Source organism: Pelobates fuscus, chromosome 11, assembly GCF_036172605.1.
Source record: "Pelobates fuscus isolate aPelFus1 chromosome 11, aPelFus1.pri, whole genome shotgun sequence".
Lineage (NCBI taxonomy): Eukaryota > Metazoa > Chordata > Amphibia > Anura > Pelobatidae > Pelobates > Pelobates fuscus.
Genome location: NC_086327.1, coordinates 113,860,645 through 113,882,000, shown reverse-complemented (window position 1 = coordinate 113,882,000; position 21,356 = coordinate 113,860,645). Strand labels below are relative to the sequence as shown.

The window sequence follows — 21,356 nt, the reverse complement described above, 5'->3', positions numbered from 1 at the left end:
TGCCCTCCTTTAGGTGCGTGGTTGGAGTAGGGCTGCAGCATCTACGGCAGAGGTGAGGGTAGCATCATATGAGGAGATAGCCAGAGAGGGAAGAGATGGTTGACAGTTCAGAATGGATATCAGTCGAGAGCTGCTGGAGATCAAGAGAATTCAAATTCCTCCTGAGTTGAGGGGGACTAGGTTGAGGATATTGGGTGTGGGGGCACTCAAAAACAAATGATAGTAGGTGGTGGTCTGATAGAGGAGATGGAGTATTATGATTGGAGACTGAGCATGCATTTGAAAAAATAAGATCTAGGGTATTGCCAGCTACGTGTGTGGGAGAATTAGCTCATTGCGATAACCAAAGGAGGAGGTGATTGAAATAAGTTTTGAGGCTACTGAGGACAAGGGTGGGTTAATGGAAAATCCCAGAGAATTAGGGATGGGATATTGCTTGAAAGGAAGTAAGAAAGCCAGGCAGCAAAATGGTCAAGGAAGAGACGAGGAGAATCAGGGGGCTGGTAAATAACTGCAATGTTTGCAAATAAGGGTTTAAATAAGCGAACTGAATGAATTTCAAAGGAGGAAAAAGAGAGGGAAGGCGGGGTGGGTAGAGGTTTGAAGGAGAAGTGGGGTGAAAGCAGAAACCCTACACCACCATCAAGTATTCACTCATTTGTGATCTGGGTGAAACTGTCCAGAACATTTTTGATTTTGGGAGACCAAACTGAAAACAAAGATTCATTAGCAATATTTGCTATGGCTATTTTGGTCGAAAACTCGAAATTCCCAGATCTATTCCTAACTATTCAAAGTTTACGAAGAAGGTTGTACTTGTTTTCAAAACAACAGCGTAAGGTATCATTTAATGAGTCCCTAAGAGACAGAGAGTAGAAACATTAACTAAGCAACTGAATTGAATTGAGAAAGATAAACTTTGGACACAAGGAGCCATCCGGAAGAATTTTCGTATCTTGCCTATTCAGTCCAAAAATGCACTATTGTAATTAGTGAATACACCCCACTGTGTTTTGATGCCAATTCCTCTGTAGTGTTTGGAACTTTTCAGTATGCTAGTCTGCCAAAAGAGGGCAGCACAGGGCTTCTCTGTGCAACCCTATAGGTGAATTTATATATCAATATACTCGAACACATGTTCAATCCAATGCGAAGATGCAACTATGCATTAATAAATTTGATACAAAAACACCAATTTCCAGCAAAAATTTAGCAGTGGCTACACGGGCATCTGAGTTTAATGAGCTATGGGCTTGCATGTCAACTGCAGGTTACACTCTATCACATCAATGATTTAATAGATTCACCCATGACAAGCCTATTCCAAATGATGTATTGCTTTAAAAAAAAATACCTACAATTCTAAATAAAATAATCTGCTACAGAACTCATTGGAGCTCCTAATATAAGTATCTGGTATTCAGGCTGGAATACAAATGAAACTGTATATAAAGATGAACTGTCACATCGTAAATTAGGCCATAGTCTTATTTATTTATTTTTTTATTAAGAGTTACGTATCATTTGCTTAGGAGAATAAAATGTTTTTTGCAAAGGCGTTGAAAGGCATTTGATGCAAATTAGGATGGTTTCCCGTGATTGGATGTAGGAGCACACATGTATAATTCACAAGTTTCACTTACCGTATGTCAGTAAATGCAAATACTCTGTTGCCCGATAACTAATATCATCATAACCAATACTGTGATCATGGTGTTTGGAATGGCCACTTAAAACATTTAATAACTAAACTGGTGGAGGTATAATTATTTGTAATTCTTAGGGTATTTATACTGACGAAAATCTATTCCCTAAAAAAATAATGACATAAAAACAAAATGTGTTTTCACATGGTACAAAAACATATACCGTCCTGCTTTATAGAAAGCTAAAATGTGTAGAAATAATTCATAAAATATTTTGATGTCCCATAACCTGCAGTTTAATAAAGGTCGGTGTGCAATTTTATTTAATTCTTGCACTGTGAAACATATACATAAAGCCCTATTTAGAAGGGGAGTTTCTTAAAATGTCACAGGTGCCTTGATACTAAGTCGCAGACCCACCAATACTATTTTTTTTCTGTTAAAGACCCACTGATATTGCCGGCACACCACCAAAAAAACAATCCTTTATTTTAAAAGTAGCTCTCGGTGTGCTAATTCACGGAACATTTGAAAATAAAATCAGCGTAGAGTTATCGAAATAAAATGGCATAGAAGATCTTTTTTGCAGGCAGTCTAGACTAAAAATCATTTGAAATGTGATTGCCATCATTATGAAAACTCTCACTAGTTTTTGCACTAGATAAGATATTCAGCAAACTTCAAATCAGCTCCTAATAATGGCCCGAAAAACAGGATCATTGTAAATCAGACGGCACATGCAATCCAAGCACCTCGTTCCAATCAGGTTTATCAAGTGGGTTGCAATGAAATTCCTCAAGGATCCTTCAAAGTGAGGTGGTCGACTTATACCAGAACTTCTCAAACCTCGAGGGAGCAGTGACTCCTGAAAAGGTCACTGCTAGCGTCCAACTGTTGGAATATTTTATGTTTTTTTTTTTTTTTTAAAAAGGCCCATAAAAAAGTCGAAAGAGCCCCACCTGTTTCCTAAATGTTATAAATATTTGTCAGCCATCTTTCAGATCAGAAGTGGACAAAAAAATGGATCTCTGACTATTTCCAAACACAACTCCCATGATGCTTTGCCAACCGCAAGGCTGACATAGCTGGGGCCTGGGGGATCAACGTTTTAGCCATAGCTGCCTTTTATAAAAGACATACTGTTGGCATCCATTAAGACACTCTGTTAGCAACACACCTGGTTAAGTGAGAATTATTTCACAAATGTTGAAAGAGGAATTGTCACCACAGGAATTAAAACACAACCAAATAGCTAAATAAAAGGTAGCAATTATTTGCATTCATTGTTTTCCCTTTAATTCTTTATAGATTTCATTTTTATTGCAATGTACATGCTTTGCCGGAGTTAGTTATGCACGTTTATGTCACTTCTGGAGAAACTACTGGAAGTGAACTCGTACAGAATTCCTCCATAGTTGTCTGAGCAAGTGTAAGCACACAAAGGTATTATTAATATTATTTTATTATTTATATAGCGCTAGCAAATTTTGTAGCGCTGTACGATGGATTATGAGATAACTCTATGCCCAGAACCCAGAGCTAAGTGTGTAGGAGTAACCTACCAGTTAATTTCCTTTTGTTCGGGTGTGTGGCTCTACTCCCCCCGTTGGTATTTTTGTAGTGCCGAACTTTTTAATATACAAAGTTACATAGTTTTGCCCCTCTGTAACACAACATAAGCAACTACACCATACATTAATTAATTATGTAAATCAATCATTCTAACTGTTATTTGCAAATTTAAACATAGTTAAAACTCCAACCCCAAATCAAAGTATCTGTTCCAGATCCAATAAAAATACTAATATTTATAAATGGACCACTTTTCTTTAACACTTTAAAGGGACACTATAGTCACTTAAACAACTTTAGCTAAATAAAGCAGTTTTGGTGTATAGATCATTCCCCTGCAATTTTACTGTTCAATTATCTGCCATTTAGGAGTTAAATCACGTTGTTTCTGTTTATGCAGCCCTTGTCACACCTCCCCTCGCTATGATAGACAGAGCCTGCATGAAAAAAAATGGTTTCACTTTCAATTAGATGTACCTTAAACAATTATATCTCTTTCTCTGTAAATTGAACTTTAATCACATACAAGAGGCTCTTGCAGGGTCTAGCAAGATAAGGGGATAAGAAAATCTAAATTAAACAGAACTTACAATAAAGGAAGGATAAACATTAGATGACTCTTTACAGGAAGTGTTTATGAAGGCTGTACAAGTCACATGCAGGGAGGTGTGACTAGGGTTCAAAAACAAAGTGATTTATCTCCTAAATGACAGAGAACTAAGCAGCGAGACTGCAGGGGCATGTTCTATACACCAAAACTGTTTCATTACGCTAAAGTTGTTTTGGTGCCTATAGTGACCAATTAATGTGGTGGAGGACATTGCAAAAACACTATTTTTAATTTGTCAGAAATGATTCCCTTGTGCATCTTCTGGACTTACAAACAGGACAGCATTAAGGAACAAATACGATCTCATAGATCTTGTAACTGTTTAAAACCAAGCGAACAAAAGACTTGCCTACATGTAATGAGAGTGCCATATACATTTAACACAAACAATCCAAGAAATCTATTTTGGAACTAATGGGTTAAACTGTTGGGAAATAAACACAATGACAAATTATATTATAGCATAAAGTACAACATGATAGAATTGTGCTGCATGACTATAAGGGAGGTAAGTGAATGATGGCAATCAGGAGAGTTGCAAACGTGGGTCATGAAACGCATGATGAAAGGAATGAACCGGTGAGATGCTCAGTGATAGCCTGTTACTTACCAGCGCTAAGTCTCCTGTGCTCTGCACAAAGCAGATTGCGTTAAAGAAGAACAGAAGAGAAGGAATTAGTTGTGACACAGGTTATCAAACCACACGACTACAATACTCATTGATCAGTGCAAAGAGAACAGTAAAGGTCTAGGAATCAATTGAGTTATAAACACAGCAACTCTGGGTTAAGGTTCTAACAATGGGCAAACAGAAGAAACATGATGTTTTCATTGTGACTGCTCCACGTTTAGCACCTTGGTCCTTTATAACTAGTCTTTATATTTATTTCATCCACAGTCTCTTTCAAATACATTCCCCTTGCCATACAGAACACTATGCAGAAATTGGGCCTATGGCCTCAACTTTGTAACATTTCTTATTAATGACCTGAGATCTGTCCATCCCCTTTGCACTTATTAAGCTGTGCAATACATAAACGTAAAATATATCACAGGTTAATGGTAAAACATGTACAGCGCTACGGAATCTGATGGCGCTATATAAATAATAATAATAATAATAATGTAAGCCCTTAAGGACCGATTGCTATACTATGCTCTCATTACTTATATTGTATCTGTATACCCGATGCCGAAACACAAGGATGGAATTGGATCCTTAAAGCACAGACTGTTATCACTACAGACACCTTCATTGTTCCTTAAAGGTTTAAACTGCATTTACATCCCAAGTGTCTAGTATCACTTGGGGTTTATTCCTCCAAACATCAGCCAGTAGAAAATTGAAAAAAAAAAAAAAAATGATGTCAAATCTAGGCTAAAATAGCAGATATTAAAACATTCTCAAATTCATTTATAGTCAGAGTTCGGCTTTTTTAGTCTGAATTTTTTATTTTTTATTTTCAATTGACTACAATCCTGTAATTAGTGAATACATAACGTAATTAAAAATGGATAAAGCTAGTTTTCTTACGAACAACATTTCTAAGAGTCGCACAAACAATCCTGCTGTTTTATCATTACTTGTAGTGTGCTGTATAATGATAAGCGCACGGTTTAACGGCTACTTATGCTGTACCGTCGCTTTGTAGCGTGATAGACTGTAAGCTGGTTTAAGCAGGCTCCTCTTCAACCTGTTGTTCCTGTGAGTTTTTGTAATTGTCTCATTTATTGTTAAATCTCCTACTTTTATAATATTGTAAAGCGCTACGGACTATGCTGGCGCTGTATAAATATCAGTAACAATAATATTAATAATAATAGGTAAAGCAAACAGTGTCCAACTGCAACTCATCAGTGCTACTGTTTGCAGGTAAACCCTTTCAGCAGGGAGAGCCAGGATGCCTACATAAAAACCCATTCAATGCTAAATTTACACGGCAAGTGCAGACACTCCAAAGAACAGGAACTGATTAAAATTTAATTACGTTTTATGCAAATACATTTGTCACATGCTTTAAGAGTTTTTCAATATAGTTTAAGCTACTGTAGCCTCAGTTAAAGTTTAAACTGTACTGATTATGTGTTTTTATTTGTATTTTCACTTAGTAATAGATCTCTTCCTTCCTGGGCTTGTCATGCCAAAATATGCAACATCTGACAGGTTTACATCTCTGTGGGAACATTGTCAGTATAAACAACTCAAAGAAACATCATAGCCCTGGTTAAAAATCCAGGCGGCCATTTAATCTCAGCCCCCCCGGGGTTAAATCGCTTCCCCCGCTTTCCTCTGTGCGTCAGGCCATGTGAGGACGCGTTGATTTATTTTAATATTATGCCGAGCGTTAATACTAAACAATCTTTGTAATTATACATCACAGATGCCAGAAGAAACTAATTGCTTGACAGACAAACTGTGTGTCATCTGGGTGTGATAGGATTTGTTTAGCAAGTCTGTGTCGCTTTGGGGTTTTCGCAAATGTGTTCTGGGGGTCATCCTCCAACATCTGAACTTGTCAAAGAGGGACACTAAACAGCGAGTTGAGGTCGGTGAAGAGTCTTTGACAGAAATTAGAGAAAATTAGACAATTTGAAAATGTTCCAAACTTTGCTATAGTTCAAACTCAGTTACTTTGGCCTAACTTTTGTAACTTGGTTATCAAATCATGGCAAGCTAATGTTTAGTAAATAAACCCTTTTAGTTTTGCGGTCCGTCACGTTCTCTCCCTATCTGATTTTCACATAATTTGTCTCTGTAAAATTTTTTTATCTGTATATCATTAAGGGTTCAGAGAACTCAATAAATCCCCCAGGAGATGGACACTGTTCCACTAGAACATCTAGGCTTTCCACATGATTGCAAACGAGAAGGATTCTAGCCTGGATTCCACCAAAGCAAAATTGCTTTAGATATAAGCAAAAATAAGAATTTTCCCTTGCTCTGTTGACAGATAAAAGTTAATTGCTAGAGATGGGAAAAAAAAGAACAGCAATTGTCTTGTTGAGATGAGAAAGTACAAACCACATGGCCACAAGCTTCCGGACCAACGCAATCTGAGAAAGTAGCTCCAAATCTGCATTCTTCTCAGACTTGACAGCATCATACGGTGATCTAAAGACCCGTTCCCCCATTATTCACGACATTCCGTTATCTCTATCTGCCAAACTGAGTCCCATTACGCATTTTATCTTCTGTTCTACAGAATGCCTAAGCTCTAAACATAAATACATTATAAAAATAATAAAAACAATGGCCTGCTATTCTTCTACTACATGTGCCTCATCTGGAAATATTTGGCACACTTGTGATCACAGCTGGAATAACATCCTTAATTTCCGCCGTTCAAGAGATACTAAGAGATACTGTAGCAAAAGGAGTGCAATTAGCATCGACGGAACAAGTAGGAGATAAATGAACAAACACCAGTGTGGAAGTGGCACAAAAACGAGTTTACAACAGCTATTATTTTGGCCTAAGTGGGTTAGTATGTAATACTTTTCAGATAATTGTATTATTTTACTGGAATTCAACACCCCACTGTTCTGGAGGTATCATTACCGTCTGTCAGTGAGAAAACAAAATATGTACGATTCAATAGGAATGCAGCTCTGGCTGGCTTCACCTCGAACAGGAAACTCTGCCAGTTCTAGGTGTGGGACACTTGGTGGTATTAGTGGCTGGCTAAGTGGGAAAGTCTCCATTTGATCGGAGACCCCCTGTCTGTCATCATAGAAATGCAAAGAGAAATTAACGGTTTGCATGCAGTGCACTGCTCGGAGGGTGACCAAAGCTGGACCCCCGAGTCACATCATCAAAAGTCCCATGTCTGATTTAGGAATCCTTTAAATTTTAGCCTCAAGTTTCTTTAAATATTAATAGAGGAATAAAACATTTGAGCATATAATTTGTGTCAAAAATACCTTACTGCAAGATATTTGTAGTTAAAGGGTTACTCTAAGAACCATGATTTGAAGTAGTTAAAAGGAGCTAGAAAGACCTCGCTCATATGTCTTTAGGACCAGGTGGTCCGAAACATGTAAGGGAGATTTTTATTTGGCTTTTTGTTTTTCCTGTTGTTTATGTATATTGGGGAATAAACAAAAAAATTGTTGAAAACATTTGGAGCGCTTGCTTTTTAGGCATTATTTTTTTATTTTTTTTGGATAGACGTCCTACAGGTGTTTTTTTTTTTTTTTGTCTTACAGACGTTTTGAACCTGTTGTAAATACTCCCCCAGCGTCTTGCGTTCTGCTCTGAGAAAATAAGAACAGAGGGACTTATGTCATTCTGCTCTGACACCAACGTGTGGCAATGAGGTCCAAAACACCGGCGTATTAGGAGAGCTTGGGTAAGCTTGGGTGTCCTGCTTGGGGAAAAGAGCAAGAGGTAGGCAGAGCAAAAAGGTATGTGTTACATTACTGTAACACCCCCTACTATGGTGGAATGGGGGTGCTGGTATTCAAAAGACAATGTTACTTCAAACTTACTATCTCTGTATTCAATAAAATATATAATTGGTCAATATGATCAATGGTAGGGCATTGCTTAAAGGGACACTGTAGGCACCCAGACCATTTCAGCTCATTGAAGTGGCCTGGGTGCAATGCCCCATGTCCCTTAACCCTACAAAGGTAATTATTGCAGTCATTGAGAAACTGCAATAATTACTATCCAGGGTTAACTCCACCTCTAGTGGCTGTCTACCAGACAGCCACTACAGAGCTTCCTGGTTTGAAATGGACCTCTGCATGAGGCTCTGCATGAAGCTCTACTTGAGAACCTCCAGCTTCAGATTTTCCCAATTGGAAAGCATTGGTGCGCATGCACATTAGGTCTCCCCTGCTGACGCCGGCGGGGGAGGAGCATGGGAGGAGCCTGACCCAGCGCCGAGGGACATCAGCACTGGATTCAGGTAAGTGACTGAAGGGGGTTTAACCCCTTCAGCACCGTAGGAAAGGGGGCAAGGGAGGGGGCACTGTATGATTATATAGTGCCAGTAAAATGGCTTTGTTTTCCTGGCACTATAGAATCCCTTTTAATGAGTTAATAAAAAAAACATAATGAGTTAAAAAAAAAAAATACCAGTTGCATATTGCATTAGGCAGACAAGTAGTTTTTGTGCTGAGTTTTTTTTTCACCTTGTTGTTTTAACTCCACTGGATCCACATTGAATTGAATCACACATTAGATCCATGACTCAATATGGAGTGCAGGCTCTTGAAATTGAATGAATCCATTTATAGTCTCAAGCTAACCTATACCCTTTGCATGACACAAACTCCTTATATCACTTCATGAAACACATAAGAGAACATTCTGAAAACACATTCACAAAACAATAGAGTAAAGTTTAAAAAAAGAAGAATGAATAAACATCCCAAAAAAAAAATCGGGATGATGAAAGACCTCCTTGCATTCCCGGCTGGGTAGAGAGGTCTCGACATTTGAGGCAATGCTCGCTCGCTTGCTGGCAATTAATGTCTGCATTTTAAAGGGTGCCATAGCAACAAGGTCTTTCATGCAGTGCGTTGGCAATCTCACGGGAGGCTTTCCATTGGACGTCGCAGTAGAAAGCAACTCACAATGGCAGCCTCCTAAAAAGATCCATTGCACAGAATAATTATATATATAAAAAGAAAAACTAGCAGGAATTGGAAAAAGCAGCGAATAAAAGAAATATCAAGTTTAATGTTCACAGCAGGTGTCTGGGAATTTACCCAGTTTCTTTTTTCGGCCAATAAACGATGAACACTTATCACCAAACAAGCACATTCTGTGTTTGTGTCTTTGTTCTGTTTGACGTTCTACGTTACAAAGGAAATGTACGTTTTAGCACAAGTCGCGGCAGACAGGGACGGCAAAAGTCAGTATTTTAGAACTTGGTATAGTGGAAGTGAGGGTGGCCCTTACTTACAGATATGAGATCTTGTAGATAGGCTGTAATTGTAAGGTGGGGATGTTTTTTAAGACTAGATTGCTGTAGAATTGAATCAGTCAGGAATATCACTGTTTTTATTAATTTATGTGTATTTTTTTGTAAACAAAAAAAACAACAAAAATAAAGAAATTGAGGTCTGTCATATAAACGGTAGGTTCTAGCAAGACAGAACAACCTGTTCAGAACGTTGAAGCCAAAACAGCCAAGTTCATAAAATGTTCATAAAGGCTGACATTTTTTCTATTTTTTGGCAGATGTAATGTTTGCCAATATAGGTTGTATTACCTTTATTGAAAACAAAACAATGTAAAGAAGTAAACAAAATTTTCGGGAGCAAAAACGGAATGAGAAAAAAATGAAAAAAGAGATTGTGTAAAAAGGGCAACTCAAAGCAACATAACTAATATGACTCGCTGTAATGGCTATATCGCCAAGAGTCCTCTGGCGCCTATCTCTATTTTAATGTCAAACTGTTTTGGAGCAGTTTAATATAAACCAGGGATCTTCATTCCTCAAACACATTCATAATACAAATTAACTCTTCTGCATTTTCAGGGACAACTCCTTTCAACCCAGATGGTACTGACTAGTACTGACTGGCTGTAAATGCTGGGCTCCCCATCCTAGGTTCCCTCACCCCCAACACTCTCAGGAAATCACAGCCTTTTAGATTGCATGAATTTCATATTGATAATGAGAGAGTGTAAATTTGCACGATCAATGCTGACAAGAAGGGGGCCAGGGGTCTGGGTGCCAGGAAGAACCCAGGTAAATGTGAAAAACATTTGCAAAGGGACTTACTAAATACAAAGTACAAAAATAAAAATCACTGTTTAATAGATATAGTCCTCTCCTTCTTTCCCAGCCCAGGCCTTCTGTGGCTGTCCAATCACGGACTTCCAAATGCAACTCAATGAGAAGTATTTGCAAGGCAGGTGCTCTGGGCAATTGTTGTCTCATGAATTTTTCTCCACTGCGCTAACAAACCAGGAAGTAACATGACTGGTTGTCTGATTGATAGCCAGGGGGGTGTAACAAGGATAATTCATAAAAGTGCATATTTCTATTGAAATCTGTACTTTTTGTAAAATGGTAAAACAAAAAAATACACTCTACACACATAAAGTGCTTTAACCCCTTAAGGACACATGACATGTGTGACATGTCATGATTCCCTTTTATTCCAGATGTTTGGTCCTTAAGGGGTTAAGGGTCTGGAGTGTCCCTTTAAACAGTTTGCCAATAAACTGGGGAAACATCTCCTGAATATTCTAGACCAGAGGTTCCCAAACCAGTCCTCGTGGCCCACCAATAGTTCAGGATTTATGGATTTCCCTGTTTTATTCCAATGGAGGTACTAACAAAACCTGGACTGTTGGTGGGTCTTGAGGACTGGTTTGGGAAACGCTGTTCTAGACAACAAAACTGCTAAAGCAAGCTGCAAAATGTTGTTCAGAATGTCCTTTTAAGGGCATTAGATAGCACTAACAGTAAAATAATGAAAAAGCATTATTTAAACAAAAATCTATCTTCTGTATACGATAAAAGACACAGACTGAGAATTTTATTCTGTGCAATTTATAAAAATGTACTGTTTTAACTTTCTTTCTATCAAAGTTATACCGATAATCAGATTTTTACCCAAGTATTCTAATATTGAGTTTTTATTATTAAATTAAATTACCAATAACTCTATACAGAGTACCCTTGAATTTAATATAAAAAAGAAAAACCCAATTCAAATTGTTTTGCACAGAGATAATGAAAAAAATAAAATATGTATTCACAACTCTGTGTCCTTGACTAAACATCTCAAAGGATACGTCCACTATCAGCCATCTCTTTTGACATAACACAGCAAACTTGAGTACAAACATATGCCAAAGAGCCCAAGAGACCATTTAATTAAACGAAGGGCACTCAATTAGAGACGTCAGTCAAAGAGAGTGTCTCGAACGGAACTCATCAACTCCCTTGATGGGGTTGCGATCTTGCAACTTTGTTACCATTTTTAGCCCTATTCAGAGAGGAATTTATAGAGTAACGCAGGCATCACGATTTGTCCTTCGTCCGATCCCACGTCAGTTGAGTTTGGTAATATTGGTCATTCTCCCGGGACTGGTATAATTTGTCAACGTATAAATACACATGCCAAAACTAATAGCTTTGATAGACTAGGCAATGTGATATCTGAGCTAATGATTATTGATTACTCCAATATGGCCAGTACGAAAGAAAATTGGAAAATTAATTTACAAAAGCTCTTGTAATACTGTATGTCATTGTGTATAGTGGGATCCGTGAACTGAAAACAATTTTTTCAAATGGCAGAAAAATCGTTCGTCAGTAACATTTATGTAGTGAAATGCATTAACTGCACAAGTGATCAACAAGGAAAAATATTATCTCAAATAGGCCTTGATTTAATGATTTTGGATAAGCGTTTCAAAAATGTAAAATGTTTAGACAAACTTTTAAAACTATTTTTTTTCAAAATATTAAAATATCAAAAAACATTTAATAGCTTAAAAAAATATGTCAATGTATAAAACAAATAAATAATATCAATATATTAATGTCATATTAAGCAATTTAAAAGATTGCCCAAAATATTAAATGACTTGAAAAGCTTAATCGACGCCATTGATTGCATAGTCAAGATGAACTATAATGTTCTAAAAATGATTAAATCTTTGACCCTGTGGAGACTGCATGACATCGATTTGGTGATGTGCACAGTGTGTAATTTGCACTGACAGGGTTAACAGACCCTTACAAAAATATTATGAATGAAATTACCATGTATGATTAGCAGATAGTTCAAATAATAGTAATTAGGTCATTTGAAAGGTATTCTTAGTTCAGTTCCTCGTATTTCAGCAGATACTTTTGTTGTCAAAAAAATGTGAATACCACAAGATCATCTTTTGATGATTTCCAGGAAGCTCAAAGCCTACACCTTAACCTGTGATATCACAATGAGGACATTTCACTTCCTGCATTATTTGTCCATATGTTTGTACGGCACCCATTACCGTGACCTGCACAATTAACAGTAGTGGTTAGGGTTACCAGTGTGTCTTTTTAATATCAGGTAAAATACACTTATTGGAGCACACAGTTCAAGCACAGGGACTGAGACCAGAATTCTATGGCTCCTTACAACTGCATTCTGCGTGCTTCCCCTGGTATATGCTCACAGATACCAGCTCACAAACATACAGACACTCCAAGACACACACACACATAGATGTGCTCACTCAGACACAAACACACACACACACACGCACACACACACACACACTTACTTTCATACACATTCCCACCTAACATAATCATACACTGACACACACACACACACACACACAAACTGACCTACACACAGATATATACAAAAAGGTACACACACACACATAGATGTGCTTACTCACTCAGACACACACACACACACTTACTTTCATACACATAATCCCGCCTAACATAATCATACATTGACACACACACACACACAAACTGACATACACACAGATATATACAAAGAGGTACACACACACACACACACCAACTGACAAACACACAGATATATACAAAGAGGTACAAACACACATGCACACAGAGATACAAACACATAGAGAAATAAACCTTTTGGGTTCAGGAGGGTGGGTTCTATGGGGTTTAGTTGGAGAAGAGGCTAGAGCACATGGGAGCAGGTTGGTGTACATGAGTGTAAGCAGGACTGGTGCAGTTAGGAGCGAGCTGATGCAGGTCTTCTGCATTGTGATCGACTCTGTGTAGATTGGGAGAAAGTGATGTATGATCACATTCTCCCAAAACCAGCACTGCCATGCATGGGTAAATCAACCACTCCTTATCAGAGGCCCAGACCATTGTAGTAGGAAAATGCAATCCAGGTGTTTGAGATTTATTTATTTATTTATTACTGGTATTTATAAAGCGCCAACAGATTCCGCAGCGCTGTACAATTAGTGGAGAACGTAAAATATACATAGACAAATACAAGAGGCAGAAAGATCCCTGCCCGTAAGCTGATAACTAGCCATTGAAGCTCTTTTATACAAAGTGCTTAGCTAGATGGCCCGTGAGCTTACAATCTTAAGGATACAATGGGGATTTGAGACAAGAGGTAGCAGGGAAAGTTTGGAGGTGATGGCTGAAAGAGTTAACAGAGAGAAGCAACTATTGGTGAAATATAAAGGGAATGAAGAGGTAATTGAGTGAGAATCTCAAAAAGCTGGAACAGAATGCTATATATTTAGAGGGAACCTGGGTGTGCGGGAGGAGGGAAGGGTGGGTGGGTAGTGGTGAAAAAAATACAGAGCTTCACTATAGCTGTTCCTATGAGTATGAGTGTGAGGTGAGGCCTAAAGAACAGAGATGGAGGTGGAAGTGATATGGAAATGGAATAGATATTCTTAACTCCCCAACCAGACCATACAGTGTTAATGGCCCCCTGAAACGAGCATGGGCCTTAATACCCTCCATAGGGCTCTTTCATCACAGCAGCACATTCTCATTAAATGGCATGCCATTGTCTGCTGCCTATAAATGACTGCATGTAGGCACCCCCAGGGAACACACCGCGTTCTCATTTAAAGTGAGCAGCAAGTCCAATCACTTGGAAATATAAATAAATAAGCCTGGTTTATTTATTTATTTAAACATCAATACCCCCCTCAAGCCTTTGACAGGTTTCATTAGCCAGCACTATCCATTTTCTGGCTAACTAGACAGGATAATTAAAGTCGGTAATAGAAAGATGTGCACTCACACTCCCACACTGACATATGGACAGATGACAGGTATACATGGGAGACAGGAACCAAAATCCAGAGCCGCATTCCAGAGCAGGCTTCGAAACATTAATGGCTTGCGAGATAGTCAGAAATGAAAACATGCCTTCACTTTTAGAGTTTAGACGGCAGACGTATGACTGGATGTTTGTACACTGGGAGGGGGGGGGGGGGGGGACTATTTATGTTTATAGATAGTCATAACATACAGTGTGTTTTGACAGATCCGTGACACAGGAGAAAAAGATGAGAGAAAAAAAAAAGCAGATGAAATTCACATGTTCCTATAACGAGATACTGTTGCTGCGTTGCTACATTATACTTTACTCAAGTGCTGTTTTCCTCCATTATAATATTTTCTATGATAATGTATACATAACAAAACCACATTAAAACCATAATGGATATTTTAGGAACTTAAAAAGCATTCACTGCATAACAATGATTTAAAACAAAATATATTTATCTACTTCTAAGGTTTCTATGATAGAGCTGTATAGCAGGTTTGTACTTACGAGGGAGATCTGCCTGTAGTAGTTCCATTCATGAAAAAACATGAATGAAGCTACTTTCATGAGTTGACAGACATTTATCGGAATTATGAAGTTTACAGAACCCTCAATAAATGAAAAAAAATAGAAATTCCAGGTGTTTGAAAATGTTACTACCGAAATTGCAGTTCTGCATTTTTTTCAAAAACTGTAATTTTTGGAGGCAAATATCTACATTTATTCATGTATTTTTCATTTTTAGCACTACAGCTCCAGAACGTGATTTAAAGAACCTCGTACACTGGCTCTATTTTAGAGATCGTATAAGACTATCGTTCAAATTTAAGCCACTTACCAATGTTATATAGAATGTGATGGCAGATAGGAACCATTCGGCCCATCTAGTCTGCCCAATTTTCTAAATACTTTCATTAGTCCCTAGCTTTATCTTATAGTTAGGATAGCCTTATGCCTATCCCACGCATGCTTAAACTCCTTCACTGTGTTAACCTCTACCACTTCAGCTGGAAGGCTATTCCATGCATCCACTACCCTCTCAGTAATGTAATAATTCCTTCCTCTACTATCCTACAAACATCAGTTGATTGTGCATTTGCTTTGTTTTGGAAAGCTCTAAAAAGAATGTTCACTAGTTAAGATGGGAACAGTATTATAAATGAGAAATAAATGTTTAATTGTTCATGAATGTCAAACATATTAAATCTGCGCATGCTTTACTAATTAATAATGAATAGTTTGAGACCACCGATGGAGAGGTTCTTCGTAATTTGCCGTAGTGTGCTATGTACAGTGGCAAGCTATAATATAAATTGTTTTGAGAAGTAAATAATGTGGTCTGAAGTCTGTGCATGTGGTTTATTTAACCACACAAACCGTTACAGAAACCAGATGCAGCTTGAGAAATTCTTCATTAGGGACTAGAAGCTCTGGTGGAGGAGAAATTGAGTTTTTTTGCATCTAAACAAACCAAGGATCGGAGGAGCAAAAAGGAAGAGATATTGGAAAAGATTGATGATATAGAGTTAACTTTAAAGAAAATGGCATGGCTTGCGTAGCACATGAAAAGACAACACAATTCTTCAGACATCCTTTTATCGTCTATTTTAGTGATGTCTGTGATTTGCACTCCGGATGTTTGCGAAATCTGTATTTTCCAGAGAATCGTGGGAAATGTAGTGTACAAAAATTTGAGGTGTAAATTTTGGCATCACTGAACTGTTTGATGCCAAAGTATTCAGACACTGTAATGCCCAAAGGCAAATAAAACAGTTTAATCTTCCATCAATCTTGTCAGTCTAGACAGCCTAGGAAACAGATAAAAAAAACAAGCAACTATTTTCAAAAAAGTGATTGACAGGTTTTATTTTTTGTTAGTTTTTATTACATTTAAAAGTTGTTCTAAATCTGAGGTTTAAATGAAACATTTTCGTGGATATTTAATAGAATAATCAGTTTTTACACATGGTATCGTGATTTGCTTAATGGGTTACTCCAACCGCGATTACCATTTCAGTGATTTTAAGTGGTCATGGTGGTACAAGTCTGGACATGTTATGTTTAAATATGTGCCGGGGGTTAGTTGCCAGCCCTGTACATGTGACTTGGGCACCTGTTCTGAGCTGCCTTATGTCTATTCTGTGCAAATTTGACATTTGTTGTCAGTTCACAGTGCGTGGACAACAAACGTAAAAATCTTCCCACTTGCAGACCGAGCACATACAAGGGGAAGGCTACCTTCCTCTCTTTCCCACTCCATCACACCTCCCCTCTGTAACCTAAATAGGTTTTGTTTTTAAATTAAAATCTCCCCCCACCGCATCTCATACTGTGAGCATGGGCTCCGAGCAAAACGATTCAATCACTTCTCTACAAAACAAAAAATTGTTTGCATAAGGGTTGGCGTTATCCTTGAACTGATCATTTGGTCTGTGCTGGTGGTCAGTAATCGTTCACCTCATTATTATTGGCATTTATGTAGCGCCCGTATATTCTGTAGCTCTTGATAATTATAGAGTATATAGACGAGGCAGTGCCCTGTTCAAACACCTGTTAAAACAAACTTTCAATCTATGATTAGAAGGATTGAAACCTGGGTTTCTCAGGTTTAAGACAGTAATGTTACCACTGCTTTAACCAGCAGTTTTAATTGGTTGATCAATAAAAAAGCAAAATTGGACAGAGGTTATTGATGCTTCTAGAACTGGAGCAAAGATCTAAAATTGGGGTGATCACCATGGCAACTACAGGAGCATTCCATTGGTTTCCATGGGGACTGCTTCCCTTTTAGAACTTTGACCTACTTTTATAAATCTCATCCACAGTCCACAACCACTGCCTGTGGTATTAACATCCATGCTGCAAACTATCTCAAGGGCTGTGATAGATAGTAGTGACCTTCAAAGCCTTAAACAATACAAGGCCCACAGTACCTGAAAGAGCTCCTGACACCCTACATTCCATCCCGTTGACTTCAGTCAGCCAGCAAATCCCTCCTATCAGTGCCAAGAATAAAGACAGACTCAGGTTCCAGGGCATTCAGCCACGCTGCCCCTACCTTCTGGAACTCTTTACCGTGCACAATCAGAGAGGCACCGTCCTTACAGTCTTTTTTAAAAAAGCTAAAGGCCCACCTCTTCCATCAGGCATTCAGTCCGCTCATCAGACCTTAAGAAACTCCTAACTTTTATGTCTTTATGTTTGTTTATTTGTAAAGTGCTTTGAGTCTCACAGGGATGAAAAGTGCTATAAAAATCGCAAATTATTATTATTATTATAGTATCATTACTAGTATCACAGCTTAGAATAGTGGTATTGGGGCCCATAGCCTGTACCTGCAGGCTGGGCATTGTAAACACTGCCTTTTCAGTGCACAGATCAGATAACCAAGCCTCGTTAGCAGCTTTTACTTTTATGTTATTCTATAAATATAATAAAATAATATTTGTCATCGAAAAACAATGTTCTGTAAGTGTGCTATAAACATAACAAGTGCAATGTATACATTATTTATTCAGTGGCTACAAAAGTGCCAAGTCTCATATTGATATAACATGTATACAAATATACACACACATGCGTGCACACACAACTACGTTGGACCAAAACTCATCATATTCTTGTTGGTAGGCTACATGACATCAAATCCTAATGGCTTTAAGATGTGCTGACAAAATGGCACAGGTGTGACAGATATCACATGTAAAAACATTTCCTTACTTTGGAACCAACTGCTAATATGTGCATATATTCTCATAACCCAGGAAATAGCAAGGTGTTTGTGTCCCTGCAATCAAGGGGTTAAGGAACTCTGTGAGAGGCCCAACATGTCTTCAGACATGTATCTGTCCAGAACGTCCCTCGATGTACTTCCAATCTCACAGTCTGTGGCTCTGCACAATAGTGTCTTATGTTTAAAAGGGAATGCTGCCCTCTGGGAAAATCTCCAGGACTAGCATTCTCTTGACAGCTAGAAATATAAAGGACCCATTTGTAGTCTTGGGTCGCCTCTGCTGCTGCATGAAGCCGATAGGGAGGAGGGAGAGATAAGAACAAGGCTGATTGCTACATATCTGTCCACTGGGCTTAAATGAAATCCGAGCCTGAAGGCAGCACAGCAGGGGGGAAATGAAGGCTGCAGTTGATGTCCACAAGAGGAATCATCACAGACCCAGCAGGATAGAGGAGACCTAGATCAATTAAACTTTTGCAGCATCTCTGTTCTGTTTCAGCTTCAGTTACCACTTGGCAGCAGATCAGTCAAACAGGTGAAACATACGCATATACCTTTTCTATTTCGTATTGCTTTTTCATTTCTTTTAGGTAGACATTTTCTTCGTAGGAAGACTCGTCTTGGACGAATGGCAGACTTAAAACAAAGGTTTGTTTATGGGATATGCAAAGTGATGGATTCCATGGATGGAATATTTACTGTTCTAATGGAACCCTGCCGTGTTCTGGTGTATAACGTAGAGCTTAGGTTCTCGAGTTTTCTGGACCGATTTAGAAAGGCAATATTACCGTCAAAAACGTAAAAAAAAAAATACATAGTTTAATGCAAAATCCTAGACAGAAAACATATTAATATTCATATTCCTGCCTTGTGTACACATATTTATTTTAAAAAAACAAAAACACACACATATTATATATACACACACTTAAAACATCCACTTCCCTCTAGATCCATTGGCAAGTGAGAATTTACCCTGGCCACTATGAAATTCATCCATGATAAGAATACTATGACTTGCAGTGGCGAGTAACTTTTAAGGCCTGGCTAGTTACATAGGACTACAATTTTAGGCCGTGTACATACACACTTTGTCACACTCCATGCCTTTAACCATTATGAAGGCCCTTTGGCATCACCAACAAACCATACACCATAGTTTGAGAACCGCAGACTTAAGGGCCACAGACATGTGGTGGTTTTAATACGTGCAACCCCCTTTTATTTTTGTAAATACATCATAAATATCCTAAACTTTGGCAGGAACCCCTACTGTGCTGAATTTGACACCCCTAATTTTTAACCATAAAGTGAACCTAGGCAGCTGCTTAGGGTACAGGAGATAAACAGGGGCCCCAGAACCAGGACCGTATTAACCATACCAATGTGAAGAATTAACCTGTAATCCTGCCTAGGGACCCATGGGATCTTAGTCCTTCTCTGCAAATCTGGAGTCAGGTTTCCAGTCACTTGTAACATTTAAGAAACATTGAGTTATTGGTCTGACGCGTTTGATGGTAACAGTCAGCTACATTAATGATATTCATTTAAATCCATAGACTACAAGAATTCTGCTGTTATGTGTAAGCAGGTCAGATCTCTAACATGTTCTGCAACACAACCAATGTATCCCAACAGGGCGGCCTGCCCAGCAGCCATTTCCAGTGACAGTGAAACAGGCACAATGTATGAAGAATCATTAATTCACATTAAAAATACAATTAGGCATGTTCAAAATAATATGCAAGGGTTTAAGACTCCTAATGGCTCAAAAGAACAACTTTTTAAAGACTGCTAAACTTTTCTCTTCAACATCAGTGCATGAAAATGCTAATCAATCACTCTGAAACCAAAAGAAGGATATTTTTAACAAAGCTTTAAAGACGCTTCGTGACAGCACTGAATAATTAAAATTAGCATGAAATTTTTAAGTCTTTCAAGATTTCATTAAAATTCATTTTCCCCTTTAGAGAAATCTCTTTGCCAGAGTCACATGTAGGACACAATGAACACTCCACAGGACAGGGACTCGAGTCATGACCGTAATTTCGCTCAACGAGTATCAGATAAAACTGTGTCGAAATATTCCAAAAAACAAAGCTGGGTTTTTAACAAAAAAAATAAAAAATGCACAGCAGCAAATACTTAGAATTCTGATAATGGTGATATATAATTGATAAAGGAAAAGCCTATTTTGATAAAGTAATGTATATGTAACACACAGACAAAGACAAACCATCAGATACCTACACACTCCTAGTGCTCAATGTGATAGAATATATATGTACCTACGTGCACAGCGACAAAGGATATTTAAAGGGACACTGCACTGCCCAAATGGGTAAAAAAGTACAATTCACTGTTTAGTAGATATACCCATAGTTAATAAATGCATTGTATTAATAAATACAAATTCCATATTATCATTGATTGATTGTTTATTCAATGATGAATTGTTTCACTGTAACAAGTGGCACTCGTTCAAGACAGCCAGAACATGTTCTTTTTTTGCACAATACATTATAATAATTGCACATGTATTATTCAAAGTCCCCTGCAAGCTCCATTCTATGTATCATCACTTGCATTAAACTATCTGTATTAGCTTTTATACTTTGCATAAGAAACCTTGCATCTTGGATAAATCCCAAAACTAAGATGAGAGGTCCAATTGAGAATAGATCACAGCCAGACTACACCATCAAAAAAGTGTCTCACTCTCGTCTTCCTTCGAGCACAACATCCCCCTACCGCATGCCTGTACCTTGAAGGCAGCAGTTACAAAGATGCATCGTGTATCTTTCTAATGTAATTTGTTCCAAGAAACAGGCACTCAAGCTAATGAAGCCTAGTCTCCTATGGATTTTATTCTAATGGATATTTGACTTGCTAATTGAATCATAGATTTTCTTATATTTCTTTAGTGACATCAATTAATGTGGGATACAGATGATGTTTCGGCTCACTGACAAATACAGGGTTTTGGGAAATGTAGTTCTTAATTAACTAAGACCGAATAATTAGCTTTATATAAAAA

The 21,356-nt window shown here is 38.0% G+C and overlaps 1 protein-coding gene across 9 annotated transcripts in view; it reads right to left on the bottom strand.

Annotated features, from left to right (window-relative positions):
• Positions 1-21,356, bottom strand: part of AGRN (agrin) — a 379,838-nt gene that overhangs the window by 269,131 nt on the left and 89,351 nt on the right. For 6 of the 9 annotated variants that reach the window (XM_063436014.1, XM_063436017.1, XM_063436015.1 and 3 more), the window contains exon 3: positions 4,439-4,459. The exons of the other annotated variants lie outside the window; for them this stretch is intronic. In XM_063436014.1, coding sequence (XP_063292084.1) covers positions 4,439-4,459 — 21 coding nt within the window. The remainder of the gene's footprint in view (positions 1-4,438; positions 4,460-21,356) is intronic. 9 annotated transcript variants of the gene reach the window in all.